The 23,598-nt window shown below is 48.2% G+C and overlaps 1 protein-coding gene across 4 annotated transcripts in view; it reads right to left on the bottom strand.

Moving 5' to 3' along the window:
* DAAM2 (dishevelled associated activator of morphogenesis 2) overlaps positions 1-23,598 on the bottom strand; it is a 216,448-nt gene that overhangs the window by 175,753 nt on the left and 17,097 nt on the right. For 3 of the 4 annotated variants that reach the window (XR_012222650.1, XM_073556294.1, XM_073556295.1), the window contains exon 1: positions 22,063-22,230. The exons of the other annotated variant lie outside the window; for it this stretch is intronic. Coding sequence is in view for 2 of the 3 variants with exons in the window: in XM_073556294.1 (XP_073412395.1) it covers positions 22,063-22,093 (31 nt within the window). In the remaining variant the exon portion in view is untranslated. Of the gene's footprint in view, positions 1-22,062; positions 22,231-23,598 lie in introns of those variants that run through there. 4 annotated transcript variants of the gene reach the window in all.

Here is a 23,598-nt window from a genome sequence, read left to right as displayed (position 1 = left end):
ATAAAGATGGAAAAAATGTGTGTTTAATTATTTCATTAAAAGTCTTTATTCTTAAAAAAACACACATTAACTCTTTCAGACTAGTGGACTAATAATGGATAATTGTCTTATTGACACCTCTCCATTATTAATCAGGCTTAATGTTATCTTACAATAAGCAAGGTGACATTAACCCCTTATTACCCCATATGCCACCTGGTACAGGGCAATGGGAAGAGAGAGGGTAAGTGCCAGAATTGGCGCATCTTACAGATGCACATTTTCTGGGGTGGCTGGGGGCAGATTTTTTTAGCCGGGGGGGGGGCCCAAAAACAATGGTCCCTTTCTAGGCTATTAATATCTGCCCTCAGTCATTGGTTTGCCCTCTCTGGTGGAGAAAATTGCGCGGGAGCCCACTCAAGTTTTCTTCGTGAATTAATCCTTTAATTTAACACCTACAGCTCCAAAATTTTACACATACACTACTAACATTATTAGTGAGGGACATATATAAATCCAATGGATATGCAATGGTTTAACGTACTGTATGTAAACCATGTCTCCTATCCTGTCGGGTTCTGTAATGGTTTTACAGAAGCTGACAATTGAATTATCGGCTGCTCTGCTATCTATATCTCTATGAAAAATATATTATATATATATATATATATATATATACACACACACACACACATACATGTGTGTCACTGACATATATATATATATATATATATATATATATATATATATATATATATATACACACACACACACACACACATATACACACGGTATATATGTTTTCACGAGTATTTGAGGCTATGGATCCATTATATGTCCATTTTGCAAGCCGGTGAGAAAATCTCACCATACGGACGTCTCACGGATGCTTAGATGTGAGAAGATCGCACCTTCGCATTGCACACGGATGACGTACGGATCACTGTTCAGGGAACATCTCTGCGATTCTCGTCTGTAGATAACGGACCGTATGTCTATACGTTGTGTGTGACTCCAGCCTAATACTGTTTGTCTTCCTAGACTATCAGCGGCTTACTATTCCACACCCGGGACGATACCAGTGCTGCCTGTGCAAGTACCATCCGGCTGAGGTGTCCGTCACTCCGTCACCCATGACGACGTCAGCACCGCCATCCCGTCCAGCCGCCTCTCGTCTGTCAAGCTCTCCGCCACCTGCTATACCTGTCTGTGCACCCGTCCCGCTGGGCCAGCTTCCACGTGTCCGGGGTCTGACTGGGGGCAGCACCTGTGTCCCTGTTTGGGGTTCATACTACGGGTGACCGGGGCTCGCAGAGTCACGCTCCCTTTGGAGCCCCCCGGACCGTGATCCCGTGGTTCCACAAAAATAGCAATAAACGAATGCGCCCTTCCCCATCCGGGCCTCCGCTTTCATTCGTTACAGTGGAGAGAACCACGTTTTGCAGAAGTCTTCCCAACAAAAAAAAAAAAAAATACATTGTTACTTCTTCTCTACTGAAAGTTCTGTAAAAGGAAATGTTTCTTCTATATCTAAACAAAGGATCTTTTCAGATTTCGGCCGTGTGGGACTTTCCTTGCCGCCACCCTGACACCTTCCACAAAGTAGGATGTCGCATATGACCAGACATGGCGGCAGCAGACCGCTCCGCCGCGTCTCATCAACACCTAGCCTGAAGGGGTTAAGAAACTTCTCGCCTTGCCCGGTGTAATTCTCCTATGACATCAGCACTTACATGAGGTAAGACCACACGGCCCTCCAAGAACAATCATTTATTCAGCTCGGAGACTCATACTTTGGAATAACGCTCGCTCCGTGCCAGCGGCCGCACAGATGATTCACGGGAAATACAGCGCAGGATATGATGATCGCAACTGGAGCCATCAGGGGGAAGGAACGCCGAAATCCTCTGTACAAGACGAAATGTGTCCGGGAGACAAACCGTCCATCACTGACATCACAGGCGCAAACAACTTAAAGGGATAAATCGCATCTCCCCCCAAACACTAATAAGTAATAATACTCCGCTCAGCGACTGTCACAGCCATTCTGCCATTTCTAGACAATGCGGAGTTTCAAAGTAACAACACATTATCCATAGAAAGGTTACTAGGTTTAAATCGGGGGAGGCGCTGTTGCATTGATGTCTATAGCAAATACAGTATGGGACAGTGGTTAAAGGTGGTATTGCAAGTGAAAAAAAAAAAAAAAAAAAGATTCAAAGGAGATTATTCCCTGAAATTACAGATTGTCCAGATTTGTTTTCTTTTTACACAAATCTCATCAATATTCTCCCAACTGCTGATCTGGGGTATTTTACAGATTCTGTCACCTCCAGGCATCCATAAGGAAAAGTCAAACTTCCCTGCAGCTATGGGACACGCACAGGATAAGAAATATGACTTCACCTTGCAAACTCGATCCGAATCACCTGTTTTGGAGCTATGGATATGAGAAACTATACCTGCTGCACTAGAGACTCCCTGTCCACACAGCACAGACTTGTTTTAGTTTATGTGCAATTCATATAACAGGAATCAAAGACAAGGGGGAGGCGCAGATATGAGATGTATTGGGAAAGGTGCAGATCATAGGGCTGAAGCAAGTCACATTCAGAAGGTGAAAAGCCGGACTTTCCTCTCTAGCACCCACTTTGGCGCCAGATACACGTCTTCCAGGGACAGAGAGAAGGAGCTTGCACAAAGCACAGAATTTAAGTGAAAGCTCTGTGACTGTGCCCCCGTACATGCAGCTCTGTGACTGTGCCCCCGTACATGCAGCTCTGTGACTGTGCCCCCGTACATGCAGCTCTGTGACTGTGCCCCCGTACATGCAGCTCTGTGACTGTGCCCCCGTACATGCAGCTCTGTGACTGTGCCCCCGTACATGCAGCTCTGTGACTGTGCCCCCCGTACATGCAGCTCTGTGACTGTGCCCCCCGTACATGCAGCTCTGTGACTGTGCCCCCATACATGCAGCTCTGTGACTGTGCCCCCGTACATGCAGCTCTGTGACTGTGCCCCCGTACATGCAGCTCTGTGACTGTGCCCCCCGTACATGCAGCTCTGTGACTGTGCCCCAGTACATGCAGCTCTGTGACTGTGCCCCATACATGCAGCTCTGTGACTGTGGCCCCATAAATGCAGCTCTGTGACTGTGGCCCCATAAATGCAGCTCTGTGACTGTGCCCCCGTACATGCAGCTCTGTGACTGTGGCCCCATAAATGCAGCTCTGTGACTGTGCCCCCATAAATGCAGCTCTGTGACTGTGTCCCCGTACATGCAGCTCTGTGACTGTGCCCCAGTACATGCAGCTCTGTGACTGTGCCCCCGTACATGCAGCTCTGTGACTGTGCCCCCCGTACATGCAGCTCTGTGACTGTGCCCCCCGTACATGCAGCTCTGTGACTGTGCCCCCCGTACATGCAGCTCTGTGACTGTGCCCCCCGTACATGCAGCTCTGTGACTGTGCCCCCCGTACATGCAGCTCTGTGACTGTGCCCCCCGTACATGCAGCTCTGTGACTGTGCCCCCCGTACATGCAGCTCTGTGACTGTGCCCCCGTACATGCAGCTCTGTGACTGTGGCCCCATAAATGCAGCTCTGTGACTGTGCCCCCGTACATGCAGCTCTGTGACTGTGCCCCAGTACATGCAGCTCTGTGACTGTGCTCCCGTACATGCAGCTCTGTGACTGTGCCCCATACATGCAGCTCTGTGACTGTGGCCCCATAAATGCAGCTCTGTGACTGTGGCCCCATAAATGCAGCTCTGTGACTGTGGCCCCATAAATGCAGCTCTGTGACTGTGGCCCCATAAATGCAGCTCTGTGACTGTGGCCCCATAAATGCAGCTCTGTGACTGTGGCCCCGTACATGCAGCTCTGTGACTGTGCCCCAGTACATGCAGCTCTGTGACTGTGCCCCCATACATGCAGCTCTGTGACTGTGCCCCCATACATGCAGCTCTGTGACTGTGCCCCCATACATGCAGCTCTGTGACTGTGCCCCATACATGCAGCTCTGTGACTGTGGCCCCATAAATGCAGCTCTGTGACTGTGGCCCCATACATGCAGCTCTGTGACTGTGGCCCCGTACATGCAGCTCTGTGACTGTGCCCCCGTACATGCAGCTCTGTGACTGTGCCCCCATACATGCAGCTCTGTGACTGTGCCCCCATACATGCAGCTCTGTGACTGTGGCCCCATACATGCAGCTCTGTGACTGTGCACTTGTATTTTACTCACAGCCATCCAGGGTTATTGGATTCCTGTGTGGTCCCACGTCTCAGGTTTGTCCATGAGAAGCTCAGTGCAAAGAAATTCTTCATGGATTCTGCAGCGTGAACCCCCCAATGTTTGTACATGAGACCCCATAATCTGCACATGATGTTGTTCTAGGCTGCCAGGCCGAACTCCATATGGGGGGACGCGATTTATGGGGCGCGGGAGAATATTATAGAGGAGCTAATGTCCTGATTTATCACCTGAGCAGCAATTACCCATCTGGGCCTCAGATACATTGTATCCACACTGTATCCAAGCAATATCTAATGTTTAGATACACGGCTCAGCAGTAAGTATCACACAGGATAGGATTAGATACACGGCTCAGCAGTAAGTATCACACAGGATAGGATTAGATACACGGCTCAGCAGTCAGTATCACACAGGATAGGATTAGATACACGGCTCGGCAGTCAGCATCACACAGGATAGGATTAGATACACAGCTCAGCAGTCAGTATCACACAGGATAGGATTAGATACACAGCTCAGCAGTCAGTATCACACAGGAGAGGATTAGATACACAGCTCAGCAGTCAGTATCACACAGGATATGATTAGATACACAGCTCAGCAGTCAGTATCACACAGGAGAGGATTAGATACACAGCTCAGCAGTCAGTATCACACAGGAGAGGATTAGATACACAGCTCAGCAGTCAGTATCACACAGGATAGGATTAGATACACAGCTCAGCAGTCAGTATCACACAGGATAGGATTAGATACACAGCTCAGCAGTCAGTATCACACAGGAGAGGATTAGATACACGGCTCAGCAGTCAGTATCACACAGGAGAGGATTAGATACACGGCTCAGCAGTCAGTATCACACAGGATAGGATTAGATACACAGCTCAGCAGTCAGTATCACACAGGAGAGGATTAGATACACAGCTCAGCAGTCAGTATCACACAGGATAGGATTAGATTCACAGCTCAGCAGTCAGTATCACACAGGAGAGGATTAGATACACAGCTCAGCAGTCAGTATCACACAGGATAGGATTAGATACACAGCTCAGCAGTCAGTATCACACAGGATAGGATTAGATACACAGCTCAGCAGTCAGTATCGCACAGGAGAGGATTAGATACACGGCTCAGCAGTCAGTATCACAGGATAGGATTAGATACACAGCTCAGCAGTCAGTATCGCACAGGAGAGGATTAGATACACGGCTCAGCAGTCAGTATCACAGGATAGGATTAGATACACAGCTCAGCAGTCAGTATCACACAGGATAGGATTAGATACACGGCTCCGCAGTCAGTATCACACAGAAGAGGATTAGATACACGGCTCAGCAGACAGTATCACGCAGGATAGGATTAGATACACGGCTCAGCAGTCAGTATCACACATAGTAATTAGATACTTTAGCATGATGTGAATATTCCCGCAGTCTGTAGTGTGGCGATTCCTGTAACCCTTTCCCTTCCAGCCGGCTCTTATATAGGGGGTCCTGAATATAATAGCGGCTCCCCGGACTCCACATTTCACAGTTAATGTTCGGTGTAATAATCCCCGGTGGTGACGATCCAGAGCCGCTGCTGGGGGAAACCTGTGCAGTCAGTGACCCTCAGTGCTGGGGGTGACCACCATGACTGATGAACACCTGCACAGTCTGGAACCTGCTCATGGTCTATAGCCGGCTCCTGTTTTATGGCCCTATGTCCCAGGGGCCCATCCACCATGTGTGTAGAGGTTTCATGGACGGTTCCTGACTTCTGCCTCTTGTATGAGACCTCGATGTCTCTGGGACCTTTGTGTTTTTATGATGGTGACAAGATCCAGTACCGTTGGTTGTGACACTTTGCCACATGTTCACACAGTGCATGTGACACGCTGCCCGCGGCCGCACCGAGCGGCGTCGCCTCTCCTGGGCCTCAGCCCTGACCTGCGGCAATGACCCCTTCTCATCGGCCCTCGGGATTCCCGGCTGGAATTCTTGTTTTTCAGGCTATAATCTTATTACATAGGACAGAACCGAGTGCGACATTTTCTAGTATGATCTCAGGGACCTCGCGGTCATAAAGGTCCGGTCCTAAAGGTCCTAGGAAATCTTGTAACTGGAGGCCGCGGCGCTGAAGGATGAGGACACGGAATATATCCGGGGGGCTGAGCCCTGTAACCAGAGCGGTTCTCATCTACACCTGCAGGTGGTGAACCCCAGAAGGTTCTTCCATAGGGATACTGAGGTGCCAGCTCTCCATTATCTGCTGAGTGGGGTAATAATAGGTTAATAGGGAACATCTATTGTTCCCTATTATCTGCCATTTTGGGATGGGAAGACGACCAGGGGATGACATCCCATTGGTGTAACCTATGGAGCTGCACAGGGGCCCAAGAGGTCAGGGGGCCACATCCACCTCCAGAGCCCGATAAAAGGGTGTATCCAGTTCTCACAAAGGGGCCTCTTCTGTCTGTCTCAGCCCCTGGGGAAGATGATCACACTGTGATAAGAAAGTCATGGGGCGCCAACTTTTTTGGTACGAGGGGCGTATGCCAACATGGATACCAATTCTGGAGGTTGTATTTGCCAATTCTGGAGGTTGTATTTGCCAATTCTGGAGGTTGCAGTTGCCAATTCTGGAGGTTGCAGTTGCCAATTCTGGAGGTTGCAGTTGCCAATTCTGGAGGCTGTACTTGTCAATACTCCTGGATTTCCCAGGACTGTGCCACTTTTTGGAAAAATTACCAGCAAATTGGGGATTTCCTGAGTAAAAAAGCCATCACCAAGGAAGCTTTCCCAGGGGTTATTGGGGGCATTCCTGGATGGGCCCCCTTGTAAGGGCCAAGAACAGTATATGGGCCCTTCATTTAATACATAATGCACAAATCTTCCTGCTTTGGAGCTGGCTGTGGCCCCCTGACTTCTAGGGCCCCTGTGCGGCTGCACCCGTGATATGTCCGCCCCTGTGTCAGGCGTATGGTCATGGCGTCTCCACGCTTCACAGGCAGGACACAAGCGTCACAGTCAGTCGACAGCCGCCACACTCGCCTATGTCACGCCACTGTGTGTTTTGCAGTCAACCTTGATATAAGACTTAAGGAAAGTGCCGGAGAGCCTCGGCTCCGCATCGGGTTTCCAGATATTTAAACAGCGGGAAACCATTTGTCACCATGAAACCAGAACCTGAGACCACGAGGGGAAGATGGAGGCAAAGAAGACAACACGTGGGGTCACTGCGGGCGACGAGGCATCAGGAAATGAGCCCACGGTCCTGGGAAGGTTCCTGTACGCTACACTGACCGCTCGTGATTTACTGCCCGCAGCGCCTGCGCAGAGGAAGACACCGGAGGCCTCAGCAGCGGCGCACGTCAATCACTGCCCCGGGCTGTCCTCCATGGACATCAATGAAAAAGGATAAATGATAGGATTGGAGCCATAGATGTGGATTCCGCACATCTGGTGTTTAATAATCCAGAAAGTCTGGTGATCCAGTGCTTCACTAGGGGGCAATAAACATTGGGCATATTTATCACAATGGTCCAATACTTGGGAAAACGAAAGCCCCGCTTCATTAATACCGGACGCCAAGATGCCAGGATAAGATGTGCCAAATTCATTAGTAGTTTCTGCGCCTCTTTAATTAAACTGGCGCATCCTTCAACTACCTGCGCGAACGCCAGAAAGGTGCGACGGTCGGAGGCGGGTGCTTGATTCTGCCGTATTCCCCCCCACTTTGTGGTGTGACGTTTGAGTTTGCTGGGTGTTCCTCATATCCCATCCTGCCCCAGTGCAGTTCACTTTCCCAACACTTGGTGGCGCTGTAGAGCAATGGTAGCAACAACCAATACGTTGTAACATTTTTTGCACAATTTTAAGTTGCACAAAAAGTTTGTGACATTTCAAGTAGTTTTATGCCCAAATTCAAACTGCTTGATAAATCTGCCCCACTGCATCCAGCACGACGCTGGGCCTGAGCGTTATACAGTGCTTGGAAAAAGTATTCACACCCCGTGATTTTCCACGTCACACCTACAAACATATGTATTTTATTGTGATTTTCTGTTAAACCAACACAAAGTAGCGAGAATTAGTGATGTGTAAAGGAAATGATACAGAGTTTCTAAATATGTAAAAAATATAAGTCTGTTATTCCAACATTTGTGTGTGTGTGAGTGTAAAGTGTAAAAATGTGGAAAAGTTCATGGGGTGTGAATACTTTTTCCGGACACTGTACTTATGTGTGTGTTAGTATGTCCACATATATATTTATATATATCACACACACACACACTGTATATACTTAACATGTCCTACAATTCAGGATTGGGATGTACCCAACATTTGGATCCTCAAGTCCCCCCAGAATCACCCACTCTGGGGTATATCTGCATAAATCTGTCCTGGTTAAGCAGCAATCCTACGAATAGAGGAGCTCGGCGGGATTTATTTTACATCTATATTTCTGGGCAGACTCCTTCCATTATCTCTGGACCGCGTCCTCCCTGGGGGCGACATCCCCCACACTGGTCGGGACGCAGCGCCCCCACAACAGACAGAAGTGACGAGAACTTGGTAACAATGTAACACTGCGCCGCGCCCCCTCCTCTGGCAGAAGAGCCCAGATACCCCCAGGTCTCCTCCTCAGAGCCCAGCGATCATCAGGCTCATGGCTGGGGCTGGCTGGGAACACTGGTTGGGGGCCACAATAACCGCAAACCTCCCCAATAAGTCACTTTTATGTCACCCGATTGATGGTGACGTCTCAGAACTCGCATAAAGGAATGAAAAAGATTTACGTCTCGTAAACCCCATCATCCCTCCACTATATCCGGCTACACAATGGGGGACGCTGCGGCCCGGAGACACAGAGGCGAATATTCTGACAATCAGCCACTCATAAGACACATCGCTACCGAGAAAAACGACACATTTACATATAAAAACACAGAAATAAATTGTGGAAAAGGCGACGGATAAACGGTCATGTCCTGGTAACAATGGCCGACCAGTGAGTAATGCCGATAACAGGCCGAGCAATGAGGCAAGGATCCTCAGCTATCAGCCCCCCCATTATCCTGCACCCCGAGTGTCAGTGCCATTATCCTGCACCCCGAGTGTCAGCGCCATTGTCCTGTACCCCAAATACAGTGCCTTGCGAAAGTATTTGGCTCCCTGGAACTTTTCATCCTTTTCCCACATATCACGCTTCAAACATAAAGATACCAAATGTAAATTTTTGGTGAAGAATCAACAAGTGGGACACAATTGTGAAGTTGAACAAAATTTATTGGTTATTTTAAATTTTTGTGGAAATTCAAAAACTGAGAAGTGGGGCGTGCAATATTATTCAGCCCCTTTACTTTCAGTGCAGCAAACTCACTCCAGAAGCTCATTGTGGATCTCTGAATGATCCAATGTTGTCCTAAATGACTAATGATGATAAATATAATCCACCTGTGTGTAACCAAGTCTCCGTATAAATGCACCTGCTCTGTGATAGTCTCAGGGTTCTGTTTGAAGCACAGAGAGCATCATGAAGACCAAGGAACACAACAGGCAGGTCCGTGATACTGTTGTGGAGAAGTTTAAAGCCGGATTTGGATGCAAAATGATTTCCAAAACTTTAAACATCCCAAGGAGCACTGTGCAAGCGATCATATTGAAATGGAAGGAGTATCATACACTGCAAATCTACCACGACCCGGCCGTCCCTCTAAACTTTCATCTCAAAGAAGGAGAAGTCTGATCAGAGATGCAGCCAAGAGGCCCATGATCACTCTGGATGAACTGCAGAGATCTACAGCTGAGGTGGGACAGTCTGTCCATAGGACAACAATCAGTCGTACACTGCACAAACATGTGGGAGAAGGTGCTCGGGTCAGATGAAACCAAAATCAAACTTTTTGGCAACAATGCCAAACGATATGTTTGGCGTAAAGGCAACACAGCTCATCACCCTGAACACACCATCCCCACTGTCCAACATGGTGGTGGCAGCATCATGGTTTGGGCCTGCTTTTCTTCAGCAAGGACAGGGAAGATGGTTAAAATTGATGGGAAGATGGATGGAGCCAAATACAGGACCATTCTTGACGAAAACCTGTTGGAGTCTGCAAAAGACCTGAGACTGGGACGGAGATTTGTCTTCCAACAAGACAATGATCGTAAACATAAAGCAAAATCTACAATGGAATGGTTCACAAATAAACGTCTCCAGGTGTTAGAATGGCCAAGTCACAGTCCAGACCTGAATCCAATCGAGAATCTGCGGAAAGAGCTGAAAACTGCTGTTCACAAACGATCTCCATCCAACCTCACTGAGCTCGAGCTGTTTGCCAAGGAAGAATGGGCGAGAATTTCAGTCTCTCGATGTACAAAACTGAGAGACAAACCCCAAGCGACTGCAGCTGTAATCGCAGCAAAAGGTGGCGCAACAAAGTATTAAGTTAAAGGGGCCGAATAATATTGCACGCCCCACTTTTCACTTTTTGAATTTCCACAACAATTTAAAATAACCAATAAATTTCGTTCAGCTTCACAATTGTGTCCCACTTGTTGTTGATTTTTCACCAAAAATTTACATTTGGTATCTTTATGTTTGAATCATGATATGTGGGAAAAGGCTGAAAAGTTCCAGGGGGCCGAATACTTTCGCAAGGCACTGTATCAGCATCATTATCCTGTACCCCGAGTGTCAGCGTCACAGTAAATGTTTTCGTGTCCGGGCCCAGATTGTACTTTAGATCAGAGTTTCTCTGCATTACAATATCTTCACCATTTTCCTTCGCCTCCGTCACATTAATGACATAAATGGCCAATTATCACTCATGAATCACGTCTACGCATCGGTCACCCACAACCACTGCACAAAGGACAATTCATTGCTGCTTTTTCTGCCCGGAGAAAACAGCTGCGGCCCGTCTCCCACATGATCCACCGTCCAGAGTTCACACGTGATCCACCGTCAAGATCTCCCATGTGATCCACCGTCAAGATCTCCCATGTGATCCACCATCCAGATCTCCAATGTGATCCACCATCCAGATCTCCAATGTGATCCACCATCCAGATCTCCAATGTGATCCCCATGTGATCCACCATCCAGATCTCCCATGTGATCCACAGTCAAGATCTCCCATGTGATCCACCATCCAGATCTCCCATGTGATCCACCATCCAGATCTCCCATGTGATCCACCATCCAAATCTCCAATGTGATCCCCATGTGATCCACCATCCAGATCTCCCATGTGATCCACCATCCAAATCTCCAATGTGATCCCCATGTGATCCACCATCCAGATCTCCCATGTGATCCACTGTCCAGATCTCCCATGGTATAAAGCGTCCAGATCTCCCGTGTGATCTGTTGTCCAGATCTCTCATGTTATCCACCGTCCAGATCTCCCATGTGATCCACTGTCCAGATATCCAATGTGATCCACTGTCCAGATATCCAATGTGATCCACTGTCCAGATATCCAATGTGATCCACTGTCCAGATATCCAATGTGATCCACTGTCCAGATATCCAATGTGATCCACTGTCCAGATATCCAATGTGATCCACTGTCCAGATATCCAATGTGATCCACTGTCCAGATATCCAATGTGATCCACTGTCCAGATATCCAATGTGATCCACTGTCCAGATATCCAATGTGATCCACTGTCCAGATATCCAATGTGATCCACGGTCCAGATATCCAATGTGATCCACGGTCCAGATATCCAATGTGATCCACTGTCCAGATATCCCACATGATCCTCTGTGCTCATAGTGTGGTTTTATAGGAATGCAGAGTTATATCAGCACCACCAGACACAGGACCTGGAGTGACCGCTCACCAACCGGCTAGTGTACTCTGACCAACCGAGTCCAGAGTCGGGACAGTGACCAAAGCCGAGAGACTCATCCTCTGAAGTACTCTGTGCTGCTGGTCACTGCTCCTGCCCCTCGGTAATTGCCAGGCCTCTGAGAAGGTCAACACTTTGCTTTCCTGACATACTCTGTGCTGCGGTGGATTGTGCTCAGACATAACAGTGACTGTCTTCTCTCCTGAAACACTCTGTGCTTCCATGAATATTCTTAGAAATACAATATGTAGCAGTTGTCAGATAGTATTTCACTTCTCTGACCACTATCAGAATCTACAATAAGCACAATGTATAAATGTATAGAGGAGCCACAACCATGCTACAACCCCTGGTTATTACAGGACAGGTTATAATATGTCGCCTATATATCAGAGTCATGAGGGTTTATGGTTTTACGTATTGGGATATAGGCATTTTTATTATCTGGCCCTTAGAAGGTTAAAAAACGAGGTGTCAGATGAACAACACAAGTTTCATTGTGTCATTATTTATTTACCAAACACTGAAGCAAAATGCAGAAGCCTTGTGTGACAAGATAAGTCCGCCATGACTGCCTGTATGGGAGCCGAGAGGGGGCGTCCGTGATTAACTGCTCATCAGCAAATGTAACCACCGCTATAAAAGCAGATTTGACAATTTTCTAGTCTGGATCAATCAGGCAAATTAGCAAGTACATCAGCATCATTCTAAGATGAGAATGATTATTCATAAAGATAAAGCATTCAAGGCAGCTGACAATCTTCCTAGAATTGGATGCCCCCAAAAACTCATCCAAATGTCAGACTGAGTAATACTCAGAGAATGAGAAAAATTCAAGAGCTAGAGCTCAGACTCTAAAGGCCTCAGTTAACTTGTTAAATATTTGTATTTATGACAGTACAATCAGAAAAGGGCTGAACAAATGTAGCTTGTGTGGAAGGATTGCATTTGAGCAAACTACAAGGCTTCAGGGACAACGTCTTTTGGATAAAACTGGAGAAGTTTCACCATAATGCCCTGAGGAACCACTAGTGAAAATCAATCAGCTTTTCAGTCCAAAATCCCCATACCCACTGTCCAGCACGATGGTGGATGGGGGAGTGATTTTGGTTTCTAGCTACACTACTTGGGCCCTTGTAGTGATTGAATTGACCCTAAACTCCTCTGTATACTAAAGAATTGGTCAAATGCGAATCCATCTATCCAGAAGCTGAAGCTTGGCCGAAGCTGGGACGTGCACCCGGACAAAGCCGAGCAGCAAATCTACATGAGAATAGCTGAAAACCATCATGGTGAAGCAATGGTGCAATCTCAGTGCAGACCTTAAGACAAAGCAAATGCTGTGGTCAGACCTTAGGAGACCTGAGCAGAAATGAACGTCCACAAGCCGCAATACACCCAAGCAAATGGTGTAGGGAAAAGGGACCGAAATCCTCAGGAATGAGGTGAAACACTGATAAAGTTCTACAGAAAAGCATTACTGGGCGCCAATCCTGTTAAACGGTGGTACAGGCTATCGATGCATGGGGTGTACTTAATTTCTCTCTCACTGCATAATTATCTTTGCTAAGTTTTTGTTAAATAGTCACACAGTCAAAATTGTCATGTGATGTTGTTCATCCCCAGTTGGATTTAGCTAACGTTTGCTTTCTAAGGACAAAGATGATTTATTTATGGAGTCTGAGCCTCGCGCAGAAACCCCGGGCCCTCCGGCCTCGGCTGCTGTCACTGAGGTCATCAGGATCCACTGCTGGCAGCTCCTGTATAATCACCGACCAATGACATCCCTGATGTGCCCTATGGAGACAAGTCCGGAGATGCTGCAGCTCCTGTGTAATCACTGACCAACGACATTCCCAATGTACTTGATGGAGAGAAGTCCGGAGACGCTGCCGACAGCTCCTGTGTAATCACCGACCAATGACATCCCTGATGTGCCCGATGGAGAGAAATCCGGAGACGCTGCCGACAGCTCCTGTGTAATCACCGACCAACGACGTCCCCAATGTGCTCAATGGAGACAAGTCCGGAGATGCTGCTGGCAGCTCCTGTGTAATCACTGACCAACGTCGTCCCTGATGTACTCGATGGAGACAAGTCCGGAGATGTTGCTGGCAGCTCCTGTGTAATCACTGACCAACGTCGTCCCCGATGTACTCGATGGAGGCAAGTCCGGAGATGCTGCTGGCAGCTCCTGTGTAATCACTGACCAACGACGTTCACAATGTACTCGATGGAGAGAAGTCCGGAGACGTTGCTGGCAGCTCCTGTGTAATCACCAACCAATGACATCCCTGATGTGCCTGATGGAGAGAAATCCGGATACGCTGCCGACAGCTCCTGTGTAATCACTGAGCAACGTCGTCCCCGATGTACTCGATGGAGACAAGTCCGGAGATGCTGCAGCTTCTGTGCAACCACCGACCAACGACGTCCCTCGTGTGTCCCATGGAGACAAGTCTGGAGACACTGAAGCCGCGAGAGCAGGTTTAGGCCATGCAGGCTCTCACAGTAGTATGAGGAACATGTGGTTTGGGGTTGAAAAATGGATCCTGAGACACATTGGAGAAACGTCTGTACCACTGGTTCCATGAACAAATCAACAAAATGCTGTTGGTCCACTGGAGATAAAAGGAGCATCTACTGTGAGGTGTGATGGCACAGAAGAACCAGGGAGCTGCAGTGTGTCTGCTGGTAACTAGGAGGAGTGATGTCCTGCAGGATGGGGCTGTATACAGGGGATATACCCCCCCTCTACACTCGTGATACACCTTCTCTATACTACCAATATCTTCTAAATGGAGATCATTGCTTTACACTACTGATACATTTCCTGTATTCCAGTGATACCTTGTGTCTATATTACTTCCACTACACTAGTGACACAATTGCTCTATATTAGTGATTAGAGATGAGAGACTTTGCCTTTTTTCGGGTCGAGTCGGGTTTCATGAAACCCGACTTTCGCAAAAGTCGGGTCGAACGCAACCGGCCGATTATCGTGAAAAGTCGAAGGCCGACTGAAACACGAAACCCAATGCAAGTCAATGGGGAACCAAGGTCGGCAGTGAGTGGAGGACAGGAAACACCTACAGTGCCCATTTTAATGCCAAAAACATCAATTCTTATTACTGAAGCTTGTCAACCTTAATTTACTTTATAATAATAGTTAGGCATTGAAAACTGGGGGTTATTTGGCTAAAGTTGGGGGGGGGGGGGCTGGCTCCAGATTTTCGTGGGCCCTGGGCCAAAGAGTGTCACTGGGCTCCTTTCACACATGCCACAATTCATGATCCTCTGATACGGCAGAGAAATAGCGGTAAAGTACAATGAAAAATACTTCACACATCTCATGACTGATATCCATTTTAAATTCTCCAATAGCTCCAAAAGCGGACAGTATATTCCTCCATACAGTATGATGGGCACCGCATAGTGCGCTATACAGAGTAATGAGGCCCATATATTTCTCCATACAGAATCATTGGTCCCATATAATGTTCGATACAGTATATGATGAGCTCCACATAATGCTACAGTATATGTTGGTTCCCATGGATGAAGCTCCACTGTCTTATGGGCCCAAATAATGATGCTCCATATATAATGGGCCCCATTTCTAATGCTCTAGTGTATAATGGGCCCTGTAAATGCTGCTCCAGTGTCTGATGTCCACCTTTGGAATGCTCCAGTGTATGGTGGGCCCCATCTATCATTCTCTAGAGTATAGTGCTCCCCAAAAATTGCTGTCCCAACATTGAAAACAATCAAATAAGTCTCCTCGCTAGGGAATCCCTGTACTTGTCTGGACTCCTCGTCGTCCCCATCTTCCATCTCTCTGCACTTGGACTGTTTAGGCAGAGGGCGTACAGACGTGATGTCATCGCGCTCTCTCACCAGAATGTCACTGTTAGGAAACGCGGAAGACGTCATGGCGGTGGAGCAGGGAGAGGTAAGTATTTCAACTTTGCAAGTGCTGTGATCCTGAGCAAGCAGGGGGGGCCCACTCGTTGGCGACGGCACTGGCACAGGGCCCCTCATAGTACGGCGGTGTGTCTGACGGCGGGTGGGCCGAACCTGCACTTTCATCTGCACCTTCCTCTTTGTCACCGTGTAAGGTGGTATAGTATGCGGGAAGGGGAACCTGAGTTTCCTCTGGGTCAGATTCTGGCAGTGCAGAGTGCGAGGGGAATGTAGTGGTCTGGGTCAATGTACCAGCAGCATCATCCAGCAGTGGCTGGGCATCAGTGCACTTGTGGCGTCCCCAGGAGTACAGTCGCCACTGTGGCATTGCCTTCCTCCTAGGGAGTGTGATGTCATGCTTGGGAGCAACGAAGGATCTCTCTAGCAGTTAAACCAACACACAACACATGTTCCACTCCAGGCCAGCAGGGAGACCTCTGAACCTGACTGCTGAGGAGCTGCTCTCTGTGGTCGGGAGGAAGTAAGTTAGGGCACTCTGTGCAGGGAAGGGGAAGTGTGTGGACGTGAGAAGGGGAGCTGGAGGATGAGCAGAGTTAAGGCTCACTCCTATCTGGAGCGCATGGTCCGGATTCCGGTCTCCGAGTTTGTGGGGACACTGACGTTTCTGCAGCAGAAACCGGATGAAGTAGCAGCTGCAAATGCTCTGTTCCCAACTAAGGCTCGGAGGCCCCAGCATCGACGTGTGTGAGTCAGAAGGAAAAGGCTACGGCTGCCTGCCATAAGAGAAAGTTCCAAAAGAGAGTCAACAGGGGGAACTTCATTGAACTCAGCACCGCGAGTACCTCAGATAAGCGCTAGAACGGAGGCCACACTACCTATCTGCAGAGAGAGAATTCCAAATTTGCTTCCAGGCTGACCAACTCCTTCTCCATCTGTACTCTGGGTCCTGGATGGCACTTACCAAGTACAGGTAAAGGAACTGCACGACTGTGTCTGTCATCTTTCTCCTGCGCCTGGCGCACGGCTCTGCTACATCCTGCACTGCACACCATCTACCAACTCTTTCATCTGCCCTGCAACTACGGCCCTACCTGTGCAGGGTTTCTACATCTTAGCTGCACTACAACATCTGTCCCAGAGAAGCGACACTGCAGCGCTGGTCAATCTAATCAGAAACCACAGGTGGCATTAGGTATCATTCACCTATAAACGTAATTCACCCCTTTGCATGGACGCCCAGGGCCACGGAACGGGTCACGACCACTGTGACACATCCCAGGGAGACACCGGCCCGGTACCGATTAACCCCACTGCCCTGGCTGGCCACCCACACTCCATGTCAGATTCATCTTGGACTGGGGAATTCACGATTTGACTTGATAACCCAGGCATGGTATGTGAGAAAGAGCTACATGGAGTAATCTGTAGTGTGGCCTGCTGCATCCTTCACTTTTGGTAGGGGTGAAGGACACAAGGAAAGGTGTTGTTCCTGACCAGGAGCCTCCACTGACGACTCAGTGCTTTTATTTTTTGAAACTTCGGAAAAGGAGGCGATAGAGCTGAAGGCTGTGTCAGCAATGTAAGCCAAAACTTGTTCCTGAAGCTCCAGCTTTAAAAGCAGTTTACCTACTCCCAGAAAAGGGAGCCTTCGAGGCCTTGTGGAGCCAGACGATGACGCAGGCTCAACACCTCCTGCCTTAGGTGCTATTGTGCCTTTGCCACTACCAGCAGATGCACCACCACCATCGGTACCAGCTGGCAACCCCCGTCCAATTCCACGGCCTCTTCCACCATCCTCATTTTTGGGAAAATGTACCCAAAATACCACCAGCTATATGGTACTGTAAAACAAGGTGTATATAGTATTGGGGAGAATTGGAAGCTCCCTAGAGATTTTAGGAGGCTGAACTATTATCTCAGGCCCACTATAGATTACACCTCAATGTAACAGGCTGAATTTGGCTGGTGTATGACAAAGTACAAGGTGTATATAGTATTGGGGAGAATTGGAAGCTCCCTAGAGATTTTTGGAGGCTGACAATGATGCTCTCAGTCCAAGTATGGTGGCAGGCAGCCTAATAAGCAGGACTGCTGCACACAATAGGGTGGAAAAATGAACGCTTGGTAACTGTGCAGAAAAGAGGAAGAAAAGTATTTTTGCTTTTAAAACAGAAGTTTGCAAACAGCAATGCAGCTATCAGGGAGCCTTATAAGGCAGCCTAATAACCAACAGAGCTGATGCACCAAAATATAGTCTCCCCCGTCACTGCACACAAGCTGGTGTGTTGTAAGTGGAAATCGCTACCAGCAGAAGCAGTTTTTTTGTTCTTCTTCCCGGCCTAACGCTCTCCCTACAGAATCAGCAGCAGCTCTCCATAATGCTAATATCAGCAGAAGTCAGATGGCGGTCGGCGTTCACGCACTTTTATAGCCCGTGACGCCACACAAAGCCAGCCAATCACTTGCATGCCCTTCTCAAAGATGGTGGTGACCGCTGCCCACGTCATCACGTTGCCCACAGTGTGCGTCCTCCATCATTGGATGAAAAAGGGCGCTGGAAGCATCATTTGAAACGCGACTTTGGCGCTCTGTTCGCCGACTTTTGAATTTGACCGACCCGTTTCGCTCAACTCTATTAGTGATACACCAGCTCCTCACCTCTCTGCCCCCATCATCAGCAGTTAATGCACTGGACATGGCACCATGCCCTGATACCCAGCTCTAGATGCCTATAGATGGGATGAGCGCTGGATATTCCTCACAGCCATGAGATTGCTGAATGGAATCTGAGTGTGATGTGGGAAATCCGAGAGAAGTTCCGGCCCAGATGCCGGGTTGTGTTTAGCCGAGTCCTGGTCCCTGGAGATGTGGAGACTTTAGAATTGGCCACGATTCCCCATTGAAGAACGTGAATGATTTCCTGAGTGAAGATCCTGGAACATGAGGGGTTTGTGTACTGCAGGAGATCTCCACAGAAACCTGGCCCAGTGCAGGGCAGACCGGTGCCAGCGAACAGGAGAAGGCTGTGCCACTCTGCCCGCCTACGTCAACACTGGCCCCGGCCAGGAAAAGAAGGCTGGCAGTCCTGGAGAAGGGCGCAGAGAGGGGTGCCCAGGGGGCAGCAGGAGGGTACAGGGTGAGCAATGGAGAGGTGACAGCTGCAACAATGGCAGAAATTACAGATATGCAACAATGTATTGTGGGCAGTGATCACAGGGCAATATCTAGAGAGAATGATATTCACAGCCTTGATATGACCCACATACACCTATAACACCCATGACCACATCCAGGACAAGCCCCCATCCCAAGCTAATGGCAGACGAGACCCCAACTGACACTTAGGACAGCTGTGCAGGTGCAGACAAGCTAGAATATTCTATTATAAACTCTAGTATCACAGGAGATATTTCATGACAGGTCTTAGGGGAAGGGGAATTATCATATTGTATTAGCTCAGGCTTTACATAGGACTGCTTTTCTAGATGGGAGTGAAGGGGTTACAGTAAGAATAGAGATTCTGAACTATACAGACACAATTGTCCCCCTATAGTCAGATGGAAGAAGTGTCCAGACCCCTGAGAAATCCTCCGAGACTCAAACTAGATAGAATTAATTTAGGATGTGGGGAAGGTGTTCATTTCCCCATGGTTGTGCGGATATATACACACCATATCCGTAAGAACAATGGATGGGGCACATCCAGGGTGGGGGCTATGGAAGTCCATGGCATATCACAAATATTATATATACGCACTGCATAAGAAAAAATAATGCAAACACTTAAACAACACCATGTAATTCCACGTCAATCACTTCTGTGAAGTCATCCTGTCCTGTTATGAAGCAACAGTGATTGTGAATCCATTTCTCCTGCTGTTGTGCAAACGGAACAGACAACAGGAAGAAATGATCAGCAATTAGCAAGACACCCTTATAAAGGAGCAGTTCTGCAGGGGGTGACCACAGACCATTTCTCTGTTCTCATCCTTTGTAGCTGTTGTTTTGGTTACTTTTGCATTTCATCTTTGCTCTCACCCCTAGAGGGTAGTGTACAGTAGCATGAGGCGGTGTCTACAACCCATAGAAGTTGCTCAGGTAGTGCAGCTCATCCAGGATGGCACACCAATGTGAGCTATGGTAAGAAAGGAAGCTGTGTCTGTCAGCTTAGTGTCCAAAGCATTTAGCAGATACCAGGAGACAAGCCAGTAAACCAGGAGACATGGAGGGGTCTATAGGACGACAACAACCCAGCAGCAGGACCGCTCCCTTCTCCTTTGTGTGAGGAGAAACAGGAGTAGCAGTGTCAGAGCCCTGCAAAATGACCTCCAGCAGGCCACTAACATCCATGTGTCTGCTCAAACTGTCAGAAACAGACTCCATGAGGGTGGTATGAGGACACAATGTCCACAAGTGGGTGTTGAGCTTACAGCCCAACACTGTGCAGGGAGACTGGCATTTGCCAGAGAACACCAGGATTGGCAGATTCAACATTGACACCGTGTTCTTCACAGATGAGAGCAGGTTCACACTGAACACATGTGACAGACGTGACAGAGTCTGAAGATGCCGTGGAGAGCGATCTGCTGCCTGCAACATCCTCGAGCATGACGGGTTTGGCAGTGGGTCAGTAATGGTGTGGGGAGTCATTTCTGTGGAGGGCCGCACAGCCCACCATGTGCTAGGCAGAGGTCCCCTGACTACCATTATATACCGGGATGAGATCCTCAGACCCACTGTGAGACCATATGCAGGTGCACGGGGTTTCTTCTGATACATGACATTGCCAGGCCTCATGTGGCCTTATGGGGGGGATGTTTGCACCTGGAATATCGCACATTTCTGTATTAGATCAGTTCTTGTATTATGCCATTCATCGCTGACACAGGACACTGCCTGCTGGTACCTGTAGTACGTCTGTCTGCATGTGGCTGCTGCAGTCGGCTCCCACATAACGCAGTGTGCGCCCTTCTCTCCCCAGACACTTTCTATGGTCTCAGCGAGGATTATGGGGTTGGATTACTTCCCCATTGCTCCTCATCCAGTGGCTGTCTATATTCGGGTTGTTTCTGAGGGTCTCGGTGCCTCGTGTATAATCAGGGCGAGCAATCTTCAGCCATGTGAGGGTCTGCCGGCTGGGGAGGGCTACAGTCTCCTCAGCTACCCCCTGAGATGATGGGGGCAGTAACAGTAGATTCCTTCCTGTTATTCTAGCGGGGTGTTAATCTTAATCGCCCCCCCTTCCCGAGGAACAGAGATCACCCATGGCCAGTTACCCAATCACAGCTCACCCTTCATGTGTGATCCCAGTCACCAAAACATATCACAGACTAATGGCAAAAGAGAGACGATCTATAAGATCCACGGAACGTCCAGATCCGTCACATGGTATCATTCACAAGAGGAGGCAAATCAGCATCACTACAAAGTGTCTGACCCCAGAAGTGAGGAAGAGAAGCGGGACACAAAGCCGAACCCACATCTATGCCACCGGGAGGAAAGATGGACTGCGAAATGCGTGCAGCAACCTGCAGTCCTATGTAACACCACAGATAACACAGCGATAACGCTCTCGGTACAGATAATGTAGATGTCACCCGCAGTCCTATGTAACACCACAGATAACAGTGATAACGCTCTCAGTACAGATAATGTAGATGTCACCCGCAGTCCTATGTAACACCACAGATAACACAGCGATAACGCTCTCAGTACAGATAATGTAGATGTCACCCGCAGTCCTATGTAACACCACAGATAACAGTGATAATGCTCTCAGTACAGATAATGTAGTAGATGTCACCTGCAGTCCTATGTAACACCACATATAACACAGCGATAACGCTCTCAGTACAGATAATGTAGATGTCACCCGCAGTCCTATGTAACACCACAGATAACACAGTGATAACGCTCTCAGTACAGATAATGTAGTAGATGTCACCTGCAGTCCTATGTAACTTAGATTACACATTGTATTATTTCAGCTCTGCTACCACTTTTACATGCAATACAAGATTTTTAAAGGCAATTGAGATAGATAGACAGACTGTCATCATTACCGTCCAGCAGGCATCTCACTGGTCCCAGCATGTCCCAGTCTCAGGCTCCCATCATGGTACAATATCCAGGGAATCATCCCCATAACTGTCCCCTGTGATCTGCAGAGAGTGAGAGCAGAGACTGTGACCCTGCAGCCCCCTCCAGCATGCTGGGCATTCCTCAGCCACATACCCCTCCACACTGGATAGAGATGAGAGGGGGCTTCATTAGCCCCCACATTCCCGGCTCATTGTACGGATGGGCTATTCTTACACCCTCAGTCACCGCTCATCCCAATATGCTGCAGAAATCATAAGACTCATTGTATCCAGCTTCGGGCACAGGGAAAGTTGGGTGATAGCCACCATTACCGCACTGCTCCCATCCAGCTTTCTAGGCTGATACTGCAGAATAATAGCAGCTGGTGATCTCTGGGCACAGGAGTGCAGCCACATGGATGTAGCAGTGCCCATTGTGTGCTCTCGATCACTGCCTCTGTGGGAGAGCTCTGCTCAATCAATGACAGCTGCAAACACTTCTCTACTAGTTGGATGAAATGTCTCAGTGTGGAGTCCACAGAGCATCGTGCAGACTGATACCTGTGTCACTGACAGCACACAGATATCTGAGGCCACTATGTAGGGTGCAAATTAAAAACTCCCCAAACATTGATAGCTTTGAATTGAGAAGTGCTGTCAGAGAATCTGAGCCTGTGTAGATCTAACACTTCTCACAGCTGAGTGTTTGTTACAATTGTATCCACCCAGTTAGAATTCTCTGAGCTGCACAAATCCCTCTGCTGTTTTGAAAATGATTTCCATTTATTGACAGCAAGCACAGATCTTGTAAAAGAGAATATTTGAAAAATAAAAAGGCAGAACTCTCCATATAATATCATCTGTGCAGAGCTTTATTATTACCTTGTCCTGATCTAACATTTACTCCAGTTACATCCAGAGCTGCACACAGCGCATCTCTCACAGTGCAGAGGACTATACTATAAGTTATATTGCTCCAGCTGAATTTATTGGTGTAGACCTGACCATAAATGATTAGCACCTGCCAGCAGAATTGTGAATGCAGCTCTGGAGGTCACTGGAGTAGAAAACATGATATTAAAGGGGTTGTCTAATCACTTGTTATAAGGAGCCTGCCACTCTCCAGCCTCGCAGATTCCTGCTTGCCAGGGGAGAGTGTTGGGGACCAGGGTGCAAATACTTAGTGCACAATTTGCACCATCAGCAGTGTTAGGGTGAGTGCACACGTTGCGGATTTGGCTGCTTTACCGCAGATTTTGTGTGGATTTCGCCTGCATTTTGACACCGGCGGATTCCTATAATGGATCAGGTGTCAAAACTCTGCGGATCCGCACAAAAGAATTGACATGCTGCGGATTTAAAACCGCTGAAAAATCTGCAGCATGTGCACAGCGTTTTTCATTTCTCATAGACTTTAATGGTACTGTCCACCGCAGCAGAATCTGCAAGGTGTGCACATACCCTTATCATGTTGACCTGATTTAGTAGAGAAAGCTTTGTCACTGCAGCATCGGAGGA

This window comes from Dendrobates tinctorius, unplaced genomic scaffold (assembly GCF_039654945.1).
Source record: "Dendrobates tinctorius isolate UK_male_01 unplaced genomic scaffold, ASM3965494v1 ptg000232l, whole genome shotgun sequence".
NCBI classification, from domain to species: domain Eukaryota; kingdom Metazoa; phylum Chordata; class Amphibia; order Anura; family Dendrobatidae; genus Dendrobates; species Dendrobates tinctorius.
This window is presented reverse-complemented; position numbering and strand designations above follow the sequence as displayed.